Source organism: Panthera onca, chromosome C1 (genome assembly GCF_046562875.1).
Source record: "Panthera onca isolate mPanOnc1 chromosome C1, mPanOnc1 haplotype 2, whole genome shotgun sequence".
Lineage (NCBI taxonomy): Eukaryota > Metazoa > Chordata > Mammalia > Carnivora > Felidae > Panthera > Panthera onca.
The window spans coordinates 177,738,225-177,754,162 of NC_138346.1; the positions used below are offsets into that span (position 1 = coordinate 177,738,225).

At 53.5% G+C, this 15,938-nt stretch overlaps 1 protein-coding gene across 9 annotated transcripts in view; it reads left to right on the top strand.

Moving 5' to 3' along the window:
• Nucleotides 1-15,938, top strand: part of SSBP3 (single stranded DNA binding protein 3) — a 163,332-nt gene that overhangs the window by 114,292 nt on the left and 33,102 nt on the right. For all 9 annotated transcript variants that reach the window (XM_060625842.3, XM_060625843.3, XM_060625844.3 and 6 more), the window contains one exon: nucleotides 2,758-2,847. In XM_060625842.3, coding sequence (XP_060481825.1) covers nucleotides 2,758-2,847 — 90 coding nt within the window. The remainder of the gene's footprint in view (nucleotides 1-2,757; nucleotides 2,848-15,938) is intronic.

A 15,938-nucleotide genomic window follows, 5' to 3' on the forward strand; every position in this document is an offset into this window, starting at 1 on the left:
ATTATTGTCATTGCGCACCCCACCCCCCTCCTCCACCCCCACCTGGTTAACTGCTGGACTTGTACCAAGATGCGAGTAATTGGAGAAAGACTGTGTCCTGGGAGGGTGCCTCTGAGGAACAGGTCATTTCTTCTCCAGATTTGTACGTGTATATATATATGTGTAGAGTTGTGTATTTGTGTGTATGTGTACATATATGAACTTTTTTCTTTTTTTAAGTGTTTTATTTTTCAGAGAGAGAGAGCAGGAGAGGGGCAAGGAGAGAGGGAGACAGAGGATCTGAAGTGGGCTCTGTGCTGACAGCAGAGAGCCTGATGCGGGGCTCGAACTCACGAACTGCGAGATCATGACCTGAGTTGAAGTTGCTACCCAGGCACCCCATATGAACTTTTTTGGTTTGGTAGGAGGGTGACTTTTATAAATGATCTGTGTTTGGAGGGATAGCTAGGTGAAAATAAGCCAGAAAACTTACATTGAAGAATTGAAGGAGAAAGTAAAATACACCCTGAAACTCCCAGCTATTACAATGAAGTGTTAAAGATGTAGGACAGAATTGGGGTGCCTGGGTGGCTCAGTTGGTTGAGCGTCCGACTTCAGCTCAGGTCATGATCCCGTTGTTCGTGGGTTCGAGCCCCATGTCGGGCTCTGTCTCTGCTGACAGCTCAGAGCCTGGAGCCTGCTTCGGATTCTGTGTCTCCCTTTCTTTCTGGCCCCCGCCCCTCTCTTTCTCTAAAAATAAACAAAAAATATTTTTAAAAAAGATGTAGGACAGAATTAAAATGCAGAAACAGACCCAAGCCTTTGTAAGAATTTTGCCTCCTGATTTCGAATGAGTGGGGTGAAATTGTACCGAGGCAGCTGCCTGAGGAGTAAAATCTATATTCTGTATCAAAACAAGTTCCTGAAGGAGTAAAGAGTTAAATGTAAAGCTGGTCTCTGAAAGAACTTGAAGCAAACGTAGGTGCCTGTTTACCTTGTTTCAGGTTTTTTTTTTTTTTCTTTCCTGTTTTGAACTTTTCTGCTCCTGCTTCCAAGGAATGATTGTTGGCTGTAAATCTTGAGAAGTTGCATTTTCACAGAACCACCAACCACAAACAAACAGTGCAGCTAATGGATAGCCTGGCATACTCCCCCAGGTGGCCCTCACCCAGATAATACTGGGGTGGGGGCTAGGTAGAGGCAGGCTGGTCTCTCCTCTGTCTGAGTGGGGCTCACACCTGGAAAGTGGGAAGACCAAATTTGTGATGTTGGGGGCTGCTTGGAACACACGACAGGATGGTTGGCAGAATCTGTAATTATGGAGAGGGTTGCTTTTTGGTGGGCAGAATGATTTTGAAATGTTGGGCTGGGACGGCCAGCCCATCCGTTACCCCCCAGTCTCTTTACCTGGGTCTGTTAAGACACCCAGCGCATGCCCATACTCAGCCCTCCTTGCTTCCAGATTACCAGGCTTTCCCAGTGTACAGAACACGGCCCATCCTGTCACATAATCCTCCACGCCCGCGATGAGCAGGCAGGACAACAGCGATCCCCACTTTTTATAAGAAACTAGTGCGGGAAGGCCAAGTGACTTGGCCACGGCCATCCGTTGCTTGTAGAGGTAACAGCGCTCCGACCCACACGTTCTCAGGGGTGTCTGTTCATCTTGCTGCCATGTAGTGTGTTCATGGGATTCGCCCATTACCTCATTTCCTTCTATCATCCTTGGAAGTTAGGCGCTCTGGTTCCTGTTTCCTGGCTGAGGAAAGGCAAGAAGTGAATTCTGCATTTGTAGGAGAGAAAGAGGTGGTCCGTTTCCTGACCCCAGGGGCTCACTCTTGTCCCAGAGAACCAGTCAGACCTCTGGGAGACAGTCAGTGATTCAGTCTCAAATTCTCAGTCCCGGGAGGGGAGGGTGGGGTGTGGCAACACTGAGGTAGGAGGTGGGCATCCTGCGGGGGTGGGGGGAAGTGCCTGGGAGGTTTAGAGTCGGTCGGGGGGGGGGGGGCGGTGGGGGAGTATGCAGGGCACCAGCCCAGGTGGGGTGCTAGGCCCATGACTTGCCCTGGGCGCGTGCGGGCCCAGGCTCAGACATGCTGACCACGTGGCAGGTGGGACACAGATTGTCTGGAAGGAGGCCAGGCTGGGGAGAACGATGTCTGTTCACCCCCAGGAGGCATTTGTTGAGGCAGATGTACCAGGTAAATGCCCGAATAGCAGCATTTAAGAAGAAAAGTGCCTCCAGTCCCTGCATTGGGCGGACCCACCTCCTCTCCGGTGGCACCCAGGACCCTGACCAGGCCCAAAACACCCCTGCCCTCCTTCGACCTTTCGAGGGACATTTCCCAGCAGGGATTTGTGTTTATGCATTAAGTTGTGGATCTTTATTGGTCTACTCTGTACAGCATGCAGCCTCTTGGAGAGGGCACAAACATTTGTAAAGCACCTCAGCCGCCCTGTGGGAGCTTCATAAAGCTGCCGAGTGGGTGAGGCAGGGCACCCCTCCATTCACAACGGCTGCTGTATGTTGGCCACCCACTACTGTTCTGCAGTGCGTGCGCGAAGCGGGAGACATCGTTCTCCCATTTTAGAGATGAGGAAACAGAGGCTCGGAGAGTTCGTTACTTGCCCAGTAAGACGTGCCTGGGAAGGTGGTATTTGAGGAGGGTCTGTGGAGGACGTGGGCAGACAGGGAGAACCCGGTGGGACAAGGCTCAGAGCTCCAGGTCTCTTGCGGTGGGTACAGCCTCCTAACTCTCCACCTCCTTGTCTCCGCAGAGCGCAGCAGCCGCCCCGAGCCCCGTGCTTGGCAACATTCCCCCCAACGACGGGATGCCGGGAGGCCCCATCCCGCCAGGTTTCTTTCAGGTACGTGCTGGGCCCCCTCGGCCCTGTGCTCCTTCCACTTCTGGCCAGGACCCGGGCGGGCGGGAGGGAGGGAGAGAGAAGTAAGTAGTAGCTCAGTTTGCCATGGTCTAAATACAGTTGCTGTGTGCTGGTTCAGACCCTTCCCATCCCTTTCTCCACCCCCGGCAAACCCTGAGGAGGGGAGAAAAGAGATGAAGAGCCGATCCCCTCTGCACGCGCTGTGTCACTTCTGCTCCAGCTTGTTTTCTTCACGCCGGCTTCGCAGTCACGACACAGCCCGCCCCTGGTCGGGGAGGCGGGGGTGGGGCCCCCCCCCTTCCAAGTCCTCAGAGAGCTGTCTTTTATAACAAAAGCCTTTTAAAAAAAAAAAAAACAAAAAACAAGTAAACTGTTCTTTGTTTCTGTTTTGTTGCTGCTGTCATTGTCATTGTTTACTTTGCCTGTCCAAACTACAAACCTTAGGTGTAATCTAAAAAAAAAACAAAAAACCCACCATCCTGGCAGGTCTCGGAATCCTTTCCCTCTGGTTAACCACTCGATTTTTTCCGAGTGCGATCACAGGCGGCATCCCACGAGCATCTGGGCCCGCACTCCGCCCGCCAGAGGCAGGGGCAGGTCCCACGTGGAGTGAGAGCCAGGCCTTCCCCAGAATACACCTTGTGGGCCTCTGGGGGCTCCATCTTCTGTTGGGGCTGGGTGTGGCTGCCGTCCCCTCTCTGCCTCCTCCTCCTTCTATCCCTGCAGGCCTCTAGGAAGTGGGGGGTTGGTGGGGAGACTCATCCCATTTTAACCAGGCTGAGGCCGGGGAATGCTGTTTCGGAGAGGTACCGGCGTGCAGGGCTGGAAGGAACTGCTTTAAGCTCTTTTTTTGTTTGTTTATTTATTTATTTTGAGAGAGAGCAAATGGGGGAGGGGCAGAGAGAGAAGGAGAGAGAGAATCCCAAGCAGGCGTTGCACTGCCAGCGCAGACCCCGGTGCTGGGCTCGAACCCACCAACCGTGAGATCATGACCTGAGCTAAAAACCAAGCGTCGGACGCTTAACCGACTGAGCCACCCAGGCGCCCCTTTGATGAAGCTCTTGAGTGGAACATTCCATTCTTTGAAACCTGTCTGTGGCTGGATTTGAGAATCTGCCTTTGTCCCCCACCCCTTTGAAAGGCTAGCACTTTCAGAGAAGAATATGGAAGGAGCTGTCATATAGAAAAGAAGGCCAAGATCTCTCCGTGAAGCCCAAGAATTCAAAGCTGGGAGCCCTGTGGCAAAGTCCAAGGAGACTTTTGCTTGGTGTAAGCCAGAATCTCACACCTTGTACATCTAGCAGTGAGACGCAGGCTGCTGCAAGTGGAGCCTCCTGCTATGAAAGCATCTGAGCAAAAGGGGGGGACAAACCCCTTTTAGAGATGTTAAGGGGACTTTCTCCCTGGGTGGGAGACGACCTGGACAAACCACCTCTGCTTTGCAAGATTTCACATTTCGGTTGCTCTTGACCCCCGGGAGAGAAGAAGGGTTTGGACGCACTGTTCACCAGCCAGGACGGGAATCAGCGAAATTTGGGTGTTGCCCATAAAACGGCAAGAGTGGGTTGTCCACCAAGATGGCGGTGAGGGAAGTGCGAGGGATGTAGGGATGGCGGTTGAGGGCTTTGGATGGTCACACATACATCTATATACATTCCTAGCATGTTGCCCAAACTGGAGCCTTGCCCTGGGGTGGAAATGGGTACAGCCTCAGAAATGGGTGTGCAGACTCCAGGTTAGCCCAGACCAGGCATCGCCTGGGGCTTGGCTGGGGGTAAGGCATCAGGAAGAGGGACCAGACTTTGGAATGAGACGTTCAAATGCTTAGAAACCTGCAGACCCAAGAAAGAAAGAAGCCAGGTGGGCTGCTGCCCTTTCTCCAGAGCGGAAACCCAAGGGACTACTGTCTGGGACAGTCATCCATGCCAAGGGACAGTCCTTTTCCTGGTCACTGCAGGCAGATGTTCTCTTCCTAGTTGGAGGTCTTTCTTACAGGTGTTCTGTTCTGCTTGGGGACTTCTTTTCCCAGGTTTACACATCCTCCCACAGGATACCCTTGATACAGTGCACTTGTGACTTTCCTGTCTGGTGGACGGAGCCCCAGGCGCCAGGCTCCACCTGTGTGCATGCCTGTTGAGGCTGCCTGCTGGCATCTGAGTGCCCAGTGCAGGCCACTGTGGTGGGAAGAAGTGGACAATAGCCAGCTGTATTTTTTAAATAGGCCATTGGCTTCTATTTTGGCCTGAGTCTGGGGCAAGGCAAAGTTTGCCTGATATGTGGGCAGCTCTTAACTTCCTGCTTTGGTATAATTGTCCATGGTTAAAGCCTAATTCCAGACATACTTCTTGGGCCCTCCCCTGTGACGTTCAGGGGTGTGTGGTCAGAAAGTCCAGACTGATTCCTGTCCTTATTTGGCCACTTCCAGGCACCATCAAACAGAGGTCGCTTTTGGATCCTCTCAACCGGAGGTCTTTTCTGATCCCTAATCAGGATGAGTTGGCAGGGGCTGAGGCGGGCGCGGGGACAGCATTGAGCAGGGACCTGTGTGCCCCGGACTGTCCGCTTCTGGGGTGGCTCTGGCCGGCTTTGTTCTCCCCGCCCTCAGGTGAGGGCATCATGTTTAATCGGGCAGAGGAAGATGAAGCAGACGGGCGCTTCCTGGTCGTGATGCTGAAGTACTCAGGCTAGGTCACTGCTGAGGGGAAAGGGTATCTCTCTGGAAGGCGGTAGTGACTGCCCATTTCCGGAGTAGGCCAGGACGCAATGCGAATATTAGCTATTGATTGCTGGCCCTGCCCCTTGCTCATCTTGCAGGCAGCCACTCTGATATTAGAAGGGAAATCGAGATGGTATCGGGTTTTATCTGCTGCCAACAATTTGCACTTCTTCCCCTGCTTTGCCCACGGTCTGGGCAGGCAGCTCTGATGCAGGGGGGCTTTGTCCCAAGGAGCCAGCCTGGGTTGGCTGATCCAGCTTTGACCAGATCCTGTCCCAAGGTGGCCAGCCCAGTTTTCAGATCAGGACTCTGCCCCTAGTTGGTGCTAAATATAGAAGCCCGTGGGGCCTCCGGGTAGGTGGGAGGGAGCAGCTGTCCACCCCTGTCCCAGCCCCTCCGAACACAGGGGGGCTTTCTTAGGTTGCCAGGCTGCAAGGCTACTCCAGGGGTCAGAAGGCTTGGCCATCCACATACTAGGTTCCATCTGTCTGCTTTTTCTTATTTGGTGTTGAGGTTTCTCAGGTGGACGGTGCCCTGGTCCTGTGGCATGAGATGTCTATGGTAGCAAGTTCAGGGCTGGCAGAGAGGTGGTCTGGGACCCAACCTGACCATACCTCACAGTATTGGGGACTGTTTTGGTTTTCTTCGGGTTATGGAAGAACTTACCAAGGGTGTTCTAGTTCTGTGCTTTCCTTGTAAAAAGACGGCCTTGATCTTGGTATCGCAAGCATCTGGCATGCGCTAGGGACCCGGGAGATGTTTGAACTGAGTTTATTTCTGTTGCTCATGTTACCAGCAGTGGAGCCCAGCCAGCCCTAAAGGTCTAGATCCTCACTCTGACCAGGCTTGGAGTGTCCAGAGGTGGTATTCTGCAGTGGGGAAGGATACAAAGGACTATTGTCTCAGGACACCTGTTCTGGTCCCCCACTTGTCCACATACTTGCTGAGTGACGTTGGGCGAGGTGCTCCCCGTCTCTGGGCCCCAGTTTCCTCACTAGTAGATGAAGCTGGGTGGACCAGATGGTCTCTGAGGGCCTTTCCAACTTGGATTTTCTGCTTTGGATCCAGATGGATTTTACATAATCAAGCAGTGGCATTTTTTTTTTTTTTCTTTTTTTTTTTTCTCCATGCAGCTTAAGTCAGTCGGTCTTCACATCTGGCAGACTCGGCTTGGTTTGGCCAGGCCTGCTGGTCTGGGTGGGCCCCCAGCTCCTTGGCCCTAAGGTGGTTCTAAGGGAGGTACCGTCCAATGAAGATTTCTAGGTCCAGAGCTGGGGAGTTGCAGGAGGGCAGGGGTCATGAAGACGGGAGCATTGAGTACAGGCTGTTTTTGTTCTTGTTTTGTTTTAAATTCCAGTGATTGTTTTCAGTTATGTAGTGTTTTTAGACATCCAGCTTACTTTCATTTTGATCGTAGCCTTTCTGCAGAGGGGGCAGGGCTAATTGGGAAAGTGAGACTCGGAAAGGTGAATGACTTCCCCAGAGTTCTCAGCTGTGGGCTACAATCAGGGTCTAAACCTGGGCTTGCTGCTTCCAGATCCTTGTGTTCTTCCACAGCAGTCAGATACATGTCTGATTGCCTACAGGAAGAAGAGACAATAGAGACCAAGGAAAAGGAGGGAAATGATGGAGGGAGAAAGAGAAACTCTAGCCATCTTGTCTCAAAAGCAGGCAATGTTTCTATTCAGACAGCAGCTCTGACTGGTTAGTGGTGTCTTGCTAGAACACGGTGCTGGGAATGATTCAGAAGCCACGTCCAGGCTCAGCAGATACTGACTGGCAATGTCTGCCATGAACATGGGGATGTAAGTGGTAGTACATGACCCGTGTATTTGCCTTCCGTGATCTAGTCCAGGCTTCACTTTATAGATACAGGATGGAGGCTCAGAGGCAGGCGGGACTGTGGTTAACGATAGTGGTCAGCCACCTCTGAGGGCAGGGGGCTGGACTCTAGGCCAGAACTGATCAGTCATAGTCTGCCCCCAGAAGCACCCAACCTACCAGAGAGACTGACAGGTAAACCCATGCCCTATAGCAAGAAATGGAAAGACCTGCCTGCTCAAGAGCTTCCTGGAGGCAGTACGGTCTGGGACGGTGTATAGAGTGAGGTGGATGATAGGTAGGTGCTCAGTAGGAGAGGGGGACTGGAGAGTTTTCTGGCAGTGTTTGATGGACCTTTTTAGGGACTGTGGGCTTCATCTGGGGGTAGTGGGAGCCACTGGAGCAACCCTGGTCTGGATAATACCTTGGCCAGGTCTGTGTTCTAGAACAGTTAACTCTGTACTGCTCTGTCAGCTCTGTAGGGGCAGGAGCTTGGGGGCTGACCACATTAATGATGGAGACTGGTATTGCAGAGACCCAACAGAGGTCAAAGGGCTAAAGACCGAGCCTTCTCTGGACAAGACAGTCCTGGGGGAGCTAGTTCCCTTTGCCAAAAGCACAGCCTGTTCTGTTCTGAGCATCCCCAGATACTTTCCATTGTAGTGGGGGCACAGTAGGGGTTGACATGTCCCCCCCCCCCCCCCCCATTCTAAGGAGTTCTTAATTCCTGCCAGCTGAGTCCACTCACCTGTAAGGTCTACCTCCAGAGAACCCTCCCCATCAGTTGTGGGTGGGGGTAGGGGAGGAGAAGGAGCATATCATGTGTATAGCTCAGAAGCCTAAGAAATGATCCAAAAATAAGAGGAAGAGACAGATACGCGTGACCTTGGACCTTTCCTGTTGAGACTATAGGAGTGCTTCTCTCCTCATTTCCTGCAGAAGTAGCTGGGGTTTCTCTGGGAGAGAAGCAGCCTCAGGAGGGCTCTAACAAGTGACTCGAAGTATCTGAAGTTTAGCCATATAGAAGATTCTCAGACCTGGGACACCTGGCTGGCTCAGTTGGAAGAGCATGCAACTCTTGATCTCGAGGTTGTGAGTTCGAGCCCCCACATTGGATGTAGAGATTACTTAAATGAATAAATCTTAGAACAAGAAGAAGATGCTCAGATCTGCCTCTGCAACGCTTCAGCCCTTAGATCTCAGGTCCTTCAGAGGAAAGAAGAGGGAGGCCAATTTGAATCTTTGTGTGGAAGATCGTTCTACCACCTGCCAATTTAACAAAGTAGTGAGCTCCTTGGCACTGGTGGTAACCAAGTAGAGACTCAGTGCTCAGTAGAGAGCCCTGGGGACTGAGCGCCTTGGGCTGGGCTGGTGTGTTTCCAGGGAGGATCAAAGCCCAGTAAATGAGAGCAGGCTGGCAACAGGAGCTCAGGCAGTTCCCAAGAGCTGGGCCGAGTGCTGTCCATTTCCTGCCTTCCTCTCCGGCGGGAAGCAGGCAGCAGCACTGTGAGCTGACATTCCTTGCCAGAAAGCTGCAGCAGCAGGAAAGACCTCTCTGCTGACTAGGGCCAGGGCGGGACTAGGGGAGGCTTGGAAAGAAAGAAACCACCCTGTTTGTGTGGTTTTCAAAGCCTGCTGCACAGGAGGGCTCGATGGGTGGGGGTTTGGATCGCCATTTGATGGATGGTGAATCTGAGGCCGGGACCTAAACCATGTAAGGCTAGGCAGACTTGCTGATCATCCTTTAGCCCATTGGCCAGACGTGGTCTCTAAGGGCACAGTGACTTCGTAGTCACCCACCCTTGGTGAGTATTGCGGACGAAGGAGGCAGCCGTGGACCTGCCCTCGAGGGGCTCGCAGTCTGGTGGAGGCAGGGAGTGATTACACTGAGGCTTCAGTGCCATGAGGGCAGGTAAAGGAGCAGCTGGCCTAGCCTGGGGTCCATCTGGGAAACTTTCCCTGAGGGGCTGACATAGGAGGCCTGAGCAGGAGGCAGTTGCCAGTGAGGGGGTGGGGCAGTGTGCCAGGACATGAGTATGAAAGGGCAAGTTTGGAAAGGCAGGAGACCTGGATAGACGCTCAAAGGACTGTAACTTAAAGACAGGGGAGCCATGGAAGATTCCTAAGAAGGGGAGTGGCCCGGTTCCAGGAAGACCCCTCAGTGGTCTGGAGGGGCTGCGCTTGTGGCAAGCTGGCCATTGTGGAAGTGTGGAGTCCAGGCAGTGGTCCTCTGGGGGTTGGCCAGGGCCTGGGCTGGAGTGGTGACTGAGTGCAGTGGTGAGCACCTCCTTGGCCTGAACCAACAGCCCCTTGGATATGGGCGTGGGGAGGAAGCAGAGCTGGGAGGATGCCGCGGGTCCTGGCCTACCTTGGCCTGAGGTAGCGAGAGGCTGTCAGCCGCCTCCTATCAGACCCTTCACTTTAGAAGGCAGGGGCCCCACACATGGTCCTGTGGCTGCCCCTTTGCCCCTTGAGGCTCCCAGCCAGTGTTTTCAGGTCCTAAAATGGAACTATCTTGACCCCCTCTTGTAGTTGTCGGTAGAAGGCTCTCTAGATGAGAAAAGTGGTCCCCTTATGTGATTCCATTTGACCCTTTGAGGTAGGCCTGACAGTTAACAGCATTCCCACTCTGGATGAAGAAACCAAGGCTCACGTTGGCCAGAGTTGCTCAGGGAAGACAGGCCTGGACCAGGTGGTAGGCTCTAGAGTTTTGAATGAGCACTTAGTCCACTGGGGAGCAAATCCCCTCCCTTTCTGGACCCTATTCTCTGGCCTCGGCCCTTGCCACGTCTGCATTGCTGTGGGCCAGAGGGGGTCTGATAGATGTGCTGGTCTGTGGGAGAGGAGGACAGAGATGCTGTGTCAGGGGTGAGTGCACCAGTTCCTGCAGGGGACAGAAGCACCCCCTCCGCCCCGCCCCTCACCCTGTTGTCTGCCTCCAGACTGACAGAAGGCAGGGTCACTCCCGCTGAGAAGGATTAGAGAGGAGGCGGGGCACCCCAACTGCTGGGCCCTGAGCTGCTCCCACCCCAGCCCCACCTGTTCCAAGCCAACTTGGTGCGCTATGCAGCAAGAGCACCACTCCTCTGACTCCTGTGAAGAAGCTAGAAGCTAGCTTTAAGCCTGAAGACCCCTGCCCTGGCTGTTGGACGCCCTGATTTGAGTCCGACCGTGTTGCCAAACGGCTGTGTGTCCTTGGGGAACCATCCTCCCCTCTCTGGGCCTTACGTGCTTTAGAGGACTTCATAAACCCCTGGCCGCTCAGAAACTCTGTCACCTGGGCTGTCCCCCTCTCCCCGCTGTGGACCCACACACAGGCCTCCCTGCATAATTGCCTGGCCTGGGTGGAAAGGCCAGGGCAGGAGAGGAGGAAAAAAACCTTTTCTTGCCAACACCACCTCCACAAAGGTCAGGCTGTGCTCCCGCCCCGCCCGGCAGCCAGCTTGGTGCCTAACGTCTGCCCGGCGGCAGATGACCGCGCCGGGGCTCCTAGCAACCGCGGACAAAAGGTTACTCCTGACGTGCCAGGCTGCCGGCCCCCTCGCCCTCCCTTCGGAAAGGGAAAACAAAGTTGCGGCCTTGACTGGCGCGTGTGCCTCTGTGCACGCGGGCGGGCATGTTTGTGTCTGCACACTCGAGCCGCCTCTCCTCCCCTCCAAAAAACGTGAACTCCGCATGTCGCGCCGTAACTCTCGCTGATGAAATGGAAAGTTGAACATAAATCAATGTCTGCCGCCCTGTTAGCTATGCATCAGCAGTCAGTGCCTGGGAGATTTGCTCAGTAACAAAGCACCCAGCCGCTCCGCAGGCCTCGACCGCCCCCTAACACGGAGCCGGCCCCACGCCGCCGGGGAGCTCAGCTGCTGGCCGCCTCTGCCTCCCCACCAGGGACCACCCCCAGCCCCAGGTCTCTGCTCCCTTTCTGGGGAGAGGAGGGGGAGCGTCTTCCAGAAGGACCCTTGGACCTAGGAGACCCGGGCTAGTTCTTGCTGCTGCTCCTTACGCTCCCCCCAGGAGACCCCAGCGTGTCCCCTCCCTCTGTGCCTCTCCTGAGTTGTAAGCCTACCTGCATCTCTGACTTTTGTGGATCCCATCCTCAAGGATTGGTGTTCCAGTAGCCTCCTTCACCTCTCGTGTATTAAAAAGCTTGGGCTGGTTTATCCTTTTTCGCCTTTCTGCCTGGGTTTTTACTTTGGGTTTCTCTTAGAACTGGATTTCTCCCTCCCGGGTTTGAGAGCTGCCGTGCCATGTTGTCCCCTGTCCCAGCACCAGGGTCGCATCTGTTCCCTCCCTCCCCCTGTCACCCCTGCCAAGATCCTCCCGCCTGTCATGGGGGTGGAGGAGCCCCCTGTGTTTTTGTTTTGTTTCTTCATAGTTGGCTGAGGGGGTAGACCCTCCCATGTTTCTGCTTCCACCTTCCTCCTGTGCAAATCGTGCTGAGGTTTTTTTCCCTTTAAAAAAAAAAAAAAAAAGGTCAAATTCCTCAGCCCTTGTAGCAGAAAAGGTTGGAGGAAGAGAATTCCAGTGGAATCCTATAATAACACGCCTTGGCATTATGTGGCTCAGGATAGACCCCCCTGAATGAGATCATACCACTCTGAAAGGAAACTGCCCTATGGGGAGTCTGGGCTGGGCCAGCGGGCTGGACTGGAGTCTGAGGACTTTCTCGCATCTCCGTGAGTGTTCCAAGAGCCGGGATATAGCAGGAGATCCACAGTGTGGGTTTTGAGTTCATGTCCTGTTTTCTGCGTAAATGAACTCCGCAGCCGACCTCTCGCAGACAAGTGCCGCCCCCAGATGAAGAAGGCCTTGGGATAAACAAAACCCCTAGGCCAGGCCCACCTGTCATTCAGCAAGCCCCCTATCTCTTGCTAATACCAAAATGGTGGCGTCACACTTGGTAAGAGTATGGTTAGGAAGCCGCAGCTTTTCCATGAAGTGTCAGCATCACAGGGTGCAGTGGCTGTGACCAGGGGCTTTGGAACAAGACAGCCCCCTGTCACTTCCTGACCACGTCTTCTGGGGAGCTTACCTGACCTCTCCGGGCACTGGTGTCCTCAGCTGTGCTGAGGAGCAGTCATTCAGCAAATCACAAGGCCTCGTCTTTGGAGCTCTGGTAAGGATTGGCTATACGGAGAAATGTGTCCGTGTTCAGTGATGGTTTCTCACTGCCATTGAAACATTGCCCATTGGCTTTAGGATCTGGCTTGACCAGTAGTCAGAAGCCTAGCACCTGGGCCCCTGGAAGCTTATCTGTCATCCCTCCCTCACCCTCTCTGAAGGTGTTCCATCCTTCCTGGAGGCCCTGAGGTCACACGGCCTGGGTTGCCTTGAGAAAGTCCGCTAACCTGTCTGAACCTCATTGCTTCGTCTGCCAGTTGGGGGTGAAGATAGCCCCAGACTCTCGACCACTTGTGAGGATGGTGTGAAATGAACCTGTGGAGCCCTGCCTGGTGCCTGGTGTGCGTAAATACTTGGGAATCTTCCTTGTGGATATGTGTAGGTCTGTCCTGGGGCTGTTCTTTTCTCAGAGGTAAGGGTCAGGGTAGGGCTAGGGCCACCGTGAGTGTTCTTCCAAGAAGGGAGTGTTAGGGGCTCAGCACAGCCTTGGGGGCAATGATGTGTGGGAGAGGCTCTGGGTGTTTTCGAGAGATTGATTGGCTTTTTAGTACTTAACCCTTCAGTTAGACTGATGTACCTATTACCTACTAAGCACCAGGCCCTGCTTGGCCCTTTAATGTGCTACCTTACTTAGTTCTGCCCACCTGGCCTAACTCCTTGTTCCCTGGTCTACCCGCTGGGAGTTTACAGGGGAGGTAGAGGCAAGGAAGCAGGTTGTATGTTCAGGAGCTTCTGATTCTGTTCCTGCCAGGCTCAGCAATATGAACTCCTTTTACTGTGAGTTAATGTCAGCTCTCCCGCCCGGGAGGCTGGGTCTTTGCCAGTTATCCTGAGTTCTGTTACTAGTGGACCTCACCTGGGTAAATTTGAGTTTCAGCTCCCCGCCGATAAAACAGGAACAGCTTCCACCCACTTTACCAGCTATGTCTTTGGAAATGTGGCCGGAATGAAAGGCAGATCAGAAATCCGCACAGGGCCTCCTTCCTAGGGGCTGGCATTCAATCATCTGTTCCTTCAGTACACATTGAGTGACAGGTTTCTGCCTGGCCCTGCAGAACCTGACTGCAGATGTTCATAGTGTGGGGCCGACCCCAGCCTGGGCTAACTGCAGGCCAGTGGGCGGCTCTCCTTCAGCAAGTGCACTTCCTGTCTATGGTGTCCTTGCATTGAGGAAATCAAGTCCAGGTTCTGGGTATGACATTCACAGGTCTTTGGGATCTGACCCCTGCTACCTTCACACCATTATTAGACCAGCTGTTGATCCCCAGGGCAAGGGCCAGAGCAATTGCTCTCACACACGACTTTGTCCCTCCAGCATGTCTCTGTGGCCTCTTCTACAGACTGCAGAATCCTCCCCTCCCCTTGTTGCATGAAGGCTCTTCAGTTTGGGGTCATTTCATTCAAGAAGACTTTGACAGAGTCTTGCCCTGTCCTTGTCCCAAGGTCAAAAAAGATATGCCGAAAATGTGGATCTGATTAAGTGCCTCTTCCTCAGAATAATTATAGCATCTGGTCCCAGGAAACTTACTCTGAAGTTGTGGAAAAGGCGCTAAGTGTTTGGAGACTTGCAGTTTGTTCTGGGGCAGTGGCTTTACCTTTCTCGGTCTCCATCTGCCCATCTGTGATACACACCAATGTTAGAAAGGGCGGACGTGGGAGGTGTGGTGGGAAGCAGAAGAAATAAGGGACCACTTCAAGGGCCACACGACTTCTGCAGAGTATGCTGAAGAGCTCTCAACATCAGGCAGAGTGCATGAGGGTCATGCCTCTAGCCTGAAACTGTTAGAACACAAGGAGGCCGCTCCCTGGGTTTGGGGTAATAGGAAAGCTTAGTCAAAGAAAGAGGGGAGCTCTTGAAGTATTCCTGGAGGTGGGGAAGATCCTGACAGCTTTTTGTTACCAGCAGCCTCCCTTTGGTGAGGGCCAGTTCCTGGCACCAGACTAAGTACTTGACTCTCAGTATCTCAGTCCTGCAGCTCTCTGGGAGGAGGTGGGGTGTCCCATTTTACAGGTGAGGTTAAGCAAGTAGTGGGGTGGGGGAGACTGCAGACGGTGCTCCTGGCCCATGAATCTGGGGTTCTTCTGACAGCACTTAGCCCCCTCCCTCCCCAGCTGCCCCTGTGCTTTTGCTGAGGTGAGCCAGTTGCATAACCCACTGCCCGGGTGACCGTGGGCAGGCTTCCGAAACCCATTTCTCCCCAGAGTCCTGGTTCTTTCCCTTGCCCCATCTGTTGCTTCTCCTTGGCTGAGGAAGGAAGATGAAATCTTGGGCCATTCCCCAAGCTGTTCCCTTCCCTCCCAGTCATCCAGGGAGCTGCAAACCAAAGGGAGAACCTTGGCCAACTTCTTTTTCCTCTTGTGGTTAGTGGACAATAGGGGTTGAATTCTGGCATTCTGGATTTGTGCCTTCCAGAGCCCTGTGTCTCCTCTTCCTAGTTGGATATGATGAAATCTTTACTTTTTGGATTGTCTGTCAGGGCGTGAAGGGGTAGGAGAGGAAGGCTGTATCCATGCATGTGTCTGGAGAGCTTAAAGTAGAGCAGGAATTCTCTGGGTGGATGAGGCAGTGCCTTTTTAATATGCACCTCGCCTTCAGTGTGCCGTTGTGATTAACAGCGGAGCCTGAGCGCTGGTGAGAGGCGGTGTGGAGGCTGGCGGGCAGGAGTAGGATGTGTCTCTGCAGCACTATCCATTCTCAGAGCAAAACGCAGTCTTTTGATGGGGGGGGGGGGGTGGATTTTGTTCTCTTGGCAAGGTAGGTGTTCCTAGGGATTGGTGTGGTTCTGGATCCTGAGTCAGTCTCTTACCCATTTACGCAGAGAGTCGGTCTCTACGGCAGTGAGTACATGTCAGGGAGGGAGAGGTTTGCTATCTGGATCCTGACCAGAAACCCACATGGCTGGGACTGGGTATTGGAAGCCTTCCCCTGGGCCCCAGCTCCTTTGCCAGCATTAAAGAGGGCTAGCTGTTCAGGACTGGAGTATGGCTTAGTGGGAGAGCAGGTGCATATTCCATGTGTGGTCAGAGAGAGATGGGAATCAGCACCCCAGACAGTTATGGACTTGGTGTCCCGAGAAGTCTTCATTTCTAACTTGAGAGACACCATAGAAACATCTCTGGAAAGGAAAGGAAAGGGTGTATAATTTCCAACACTTAGGCACGAGTTGCTAAAGGTTAATGACCCCACTTCTCAGCCTGGAGCGCCCAGCCCCAGGTCTCCCCGTCTTGTGCATAAGGCCCTCTAGCACCATGCCCACATGACCTGTAGAGCACAGGTGCCAGTCTCTCAGCCCAGAAGCCCCTCTGTGCCTTTTCTGCCAGAGGACACCTGATCATCTTTCCAGGTCTTGCCTAAATGTGATTATTCTGTAATTGCTGCCCTCTTGCTCTCTAGCATGCCTGATACCTTGTCTCT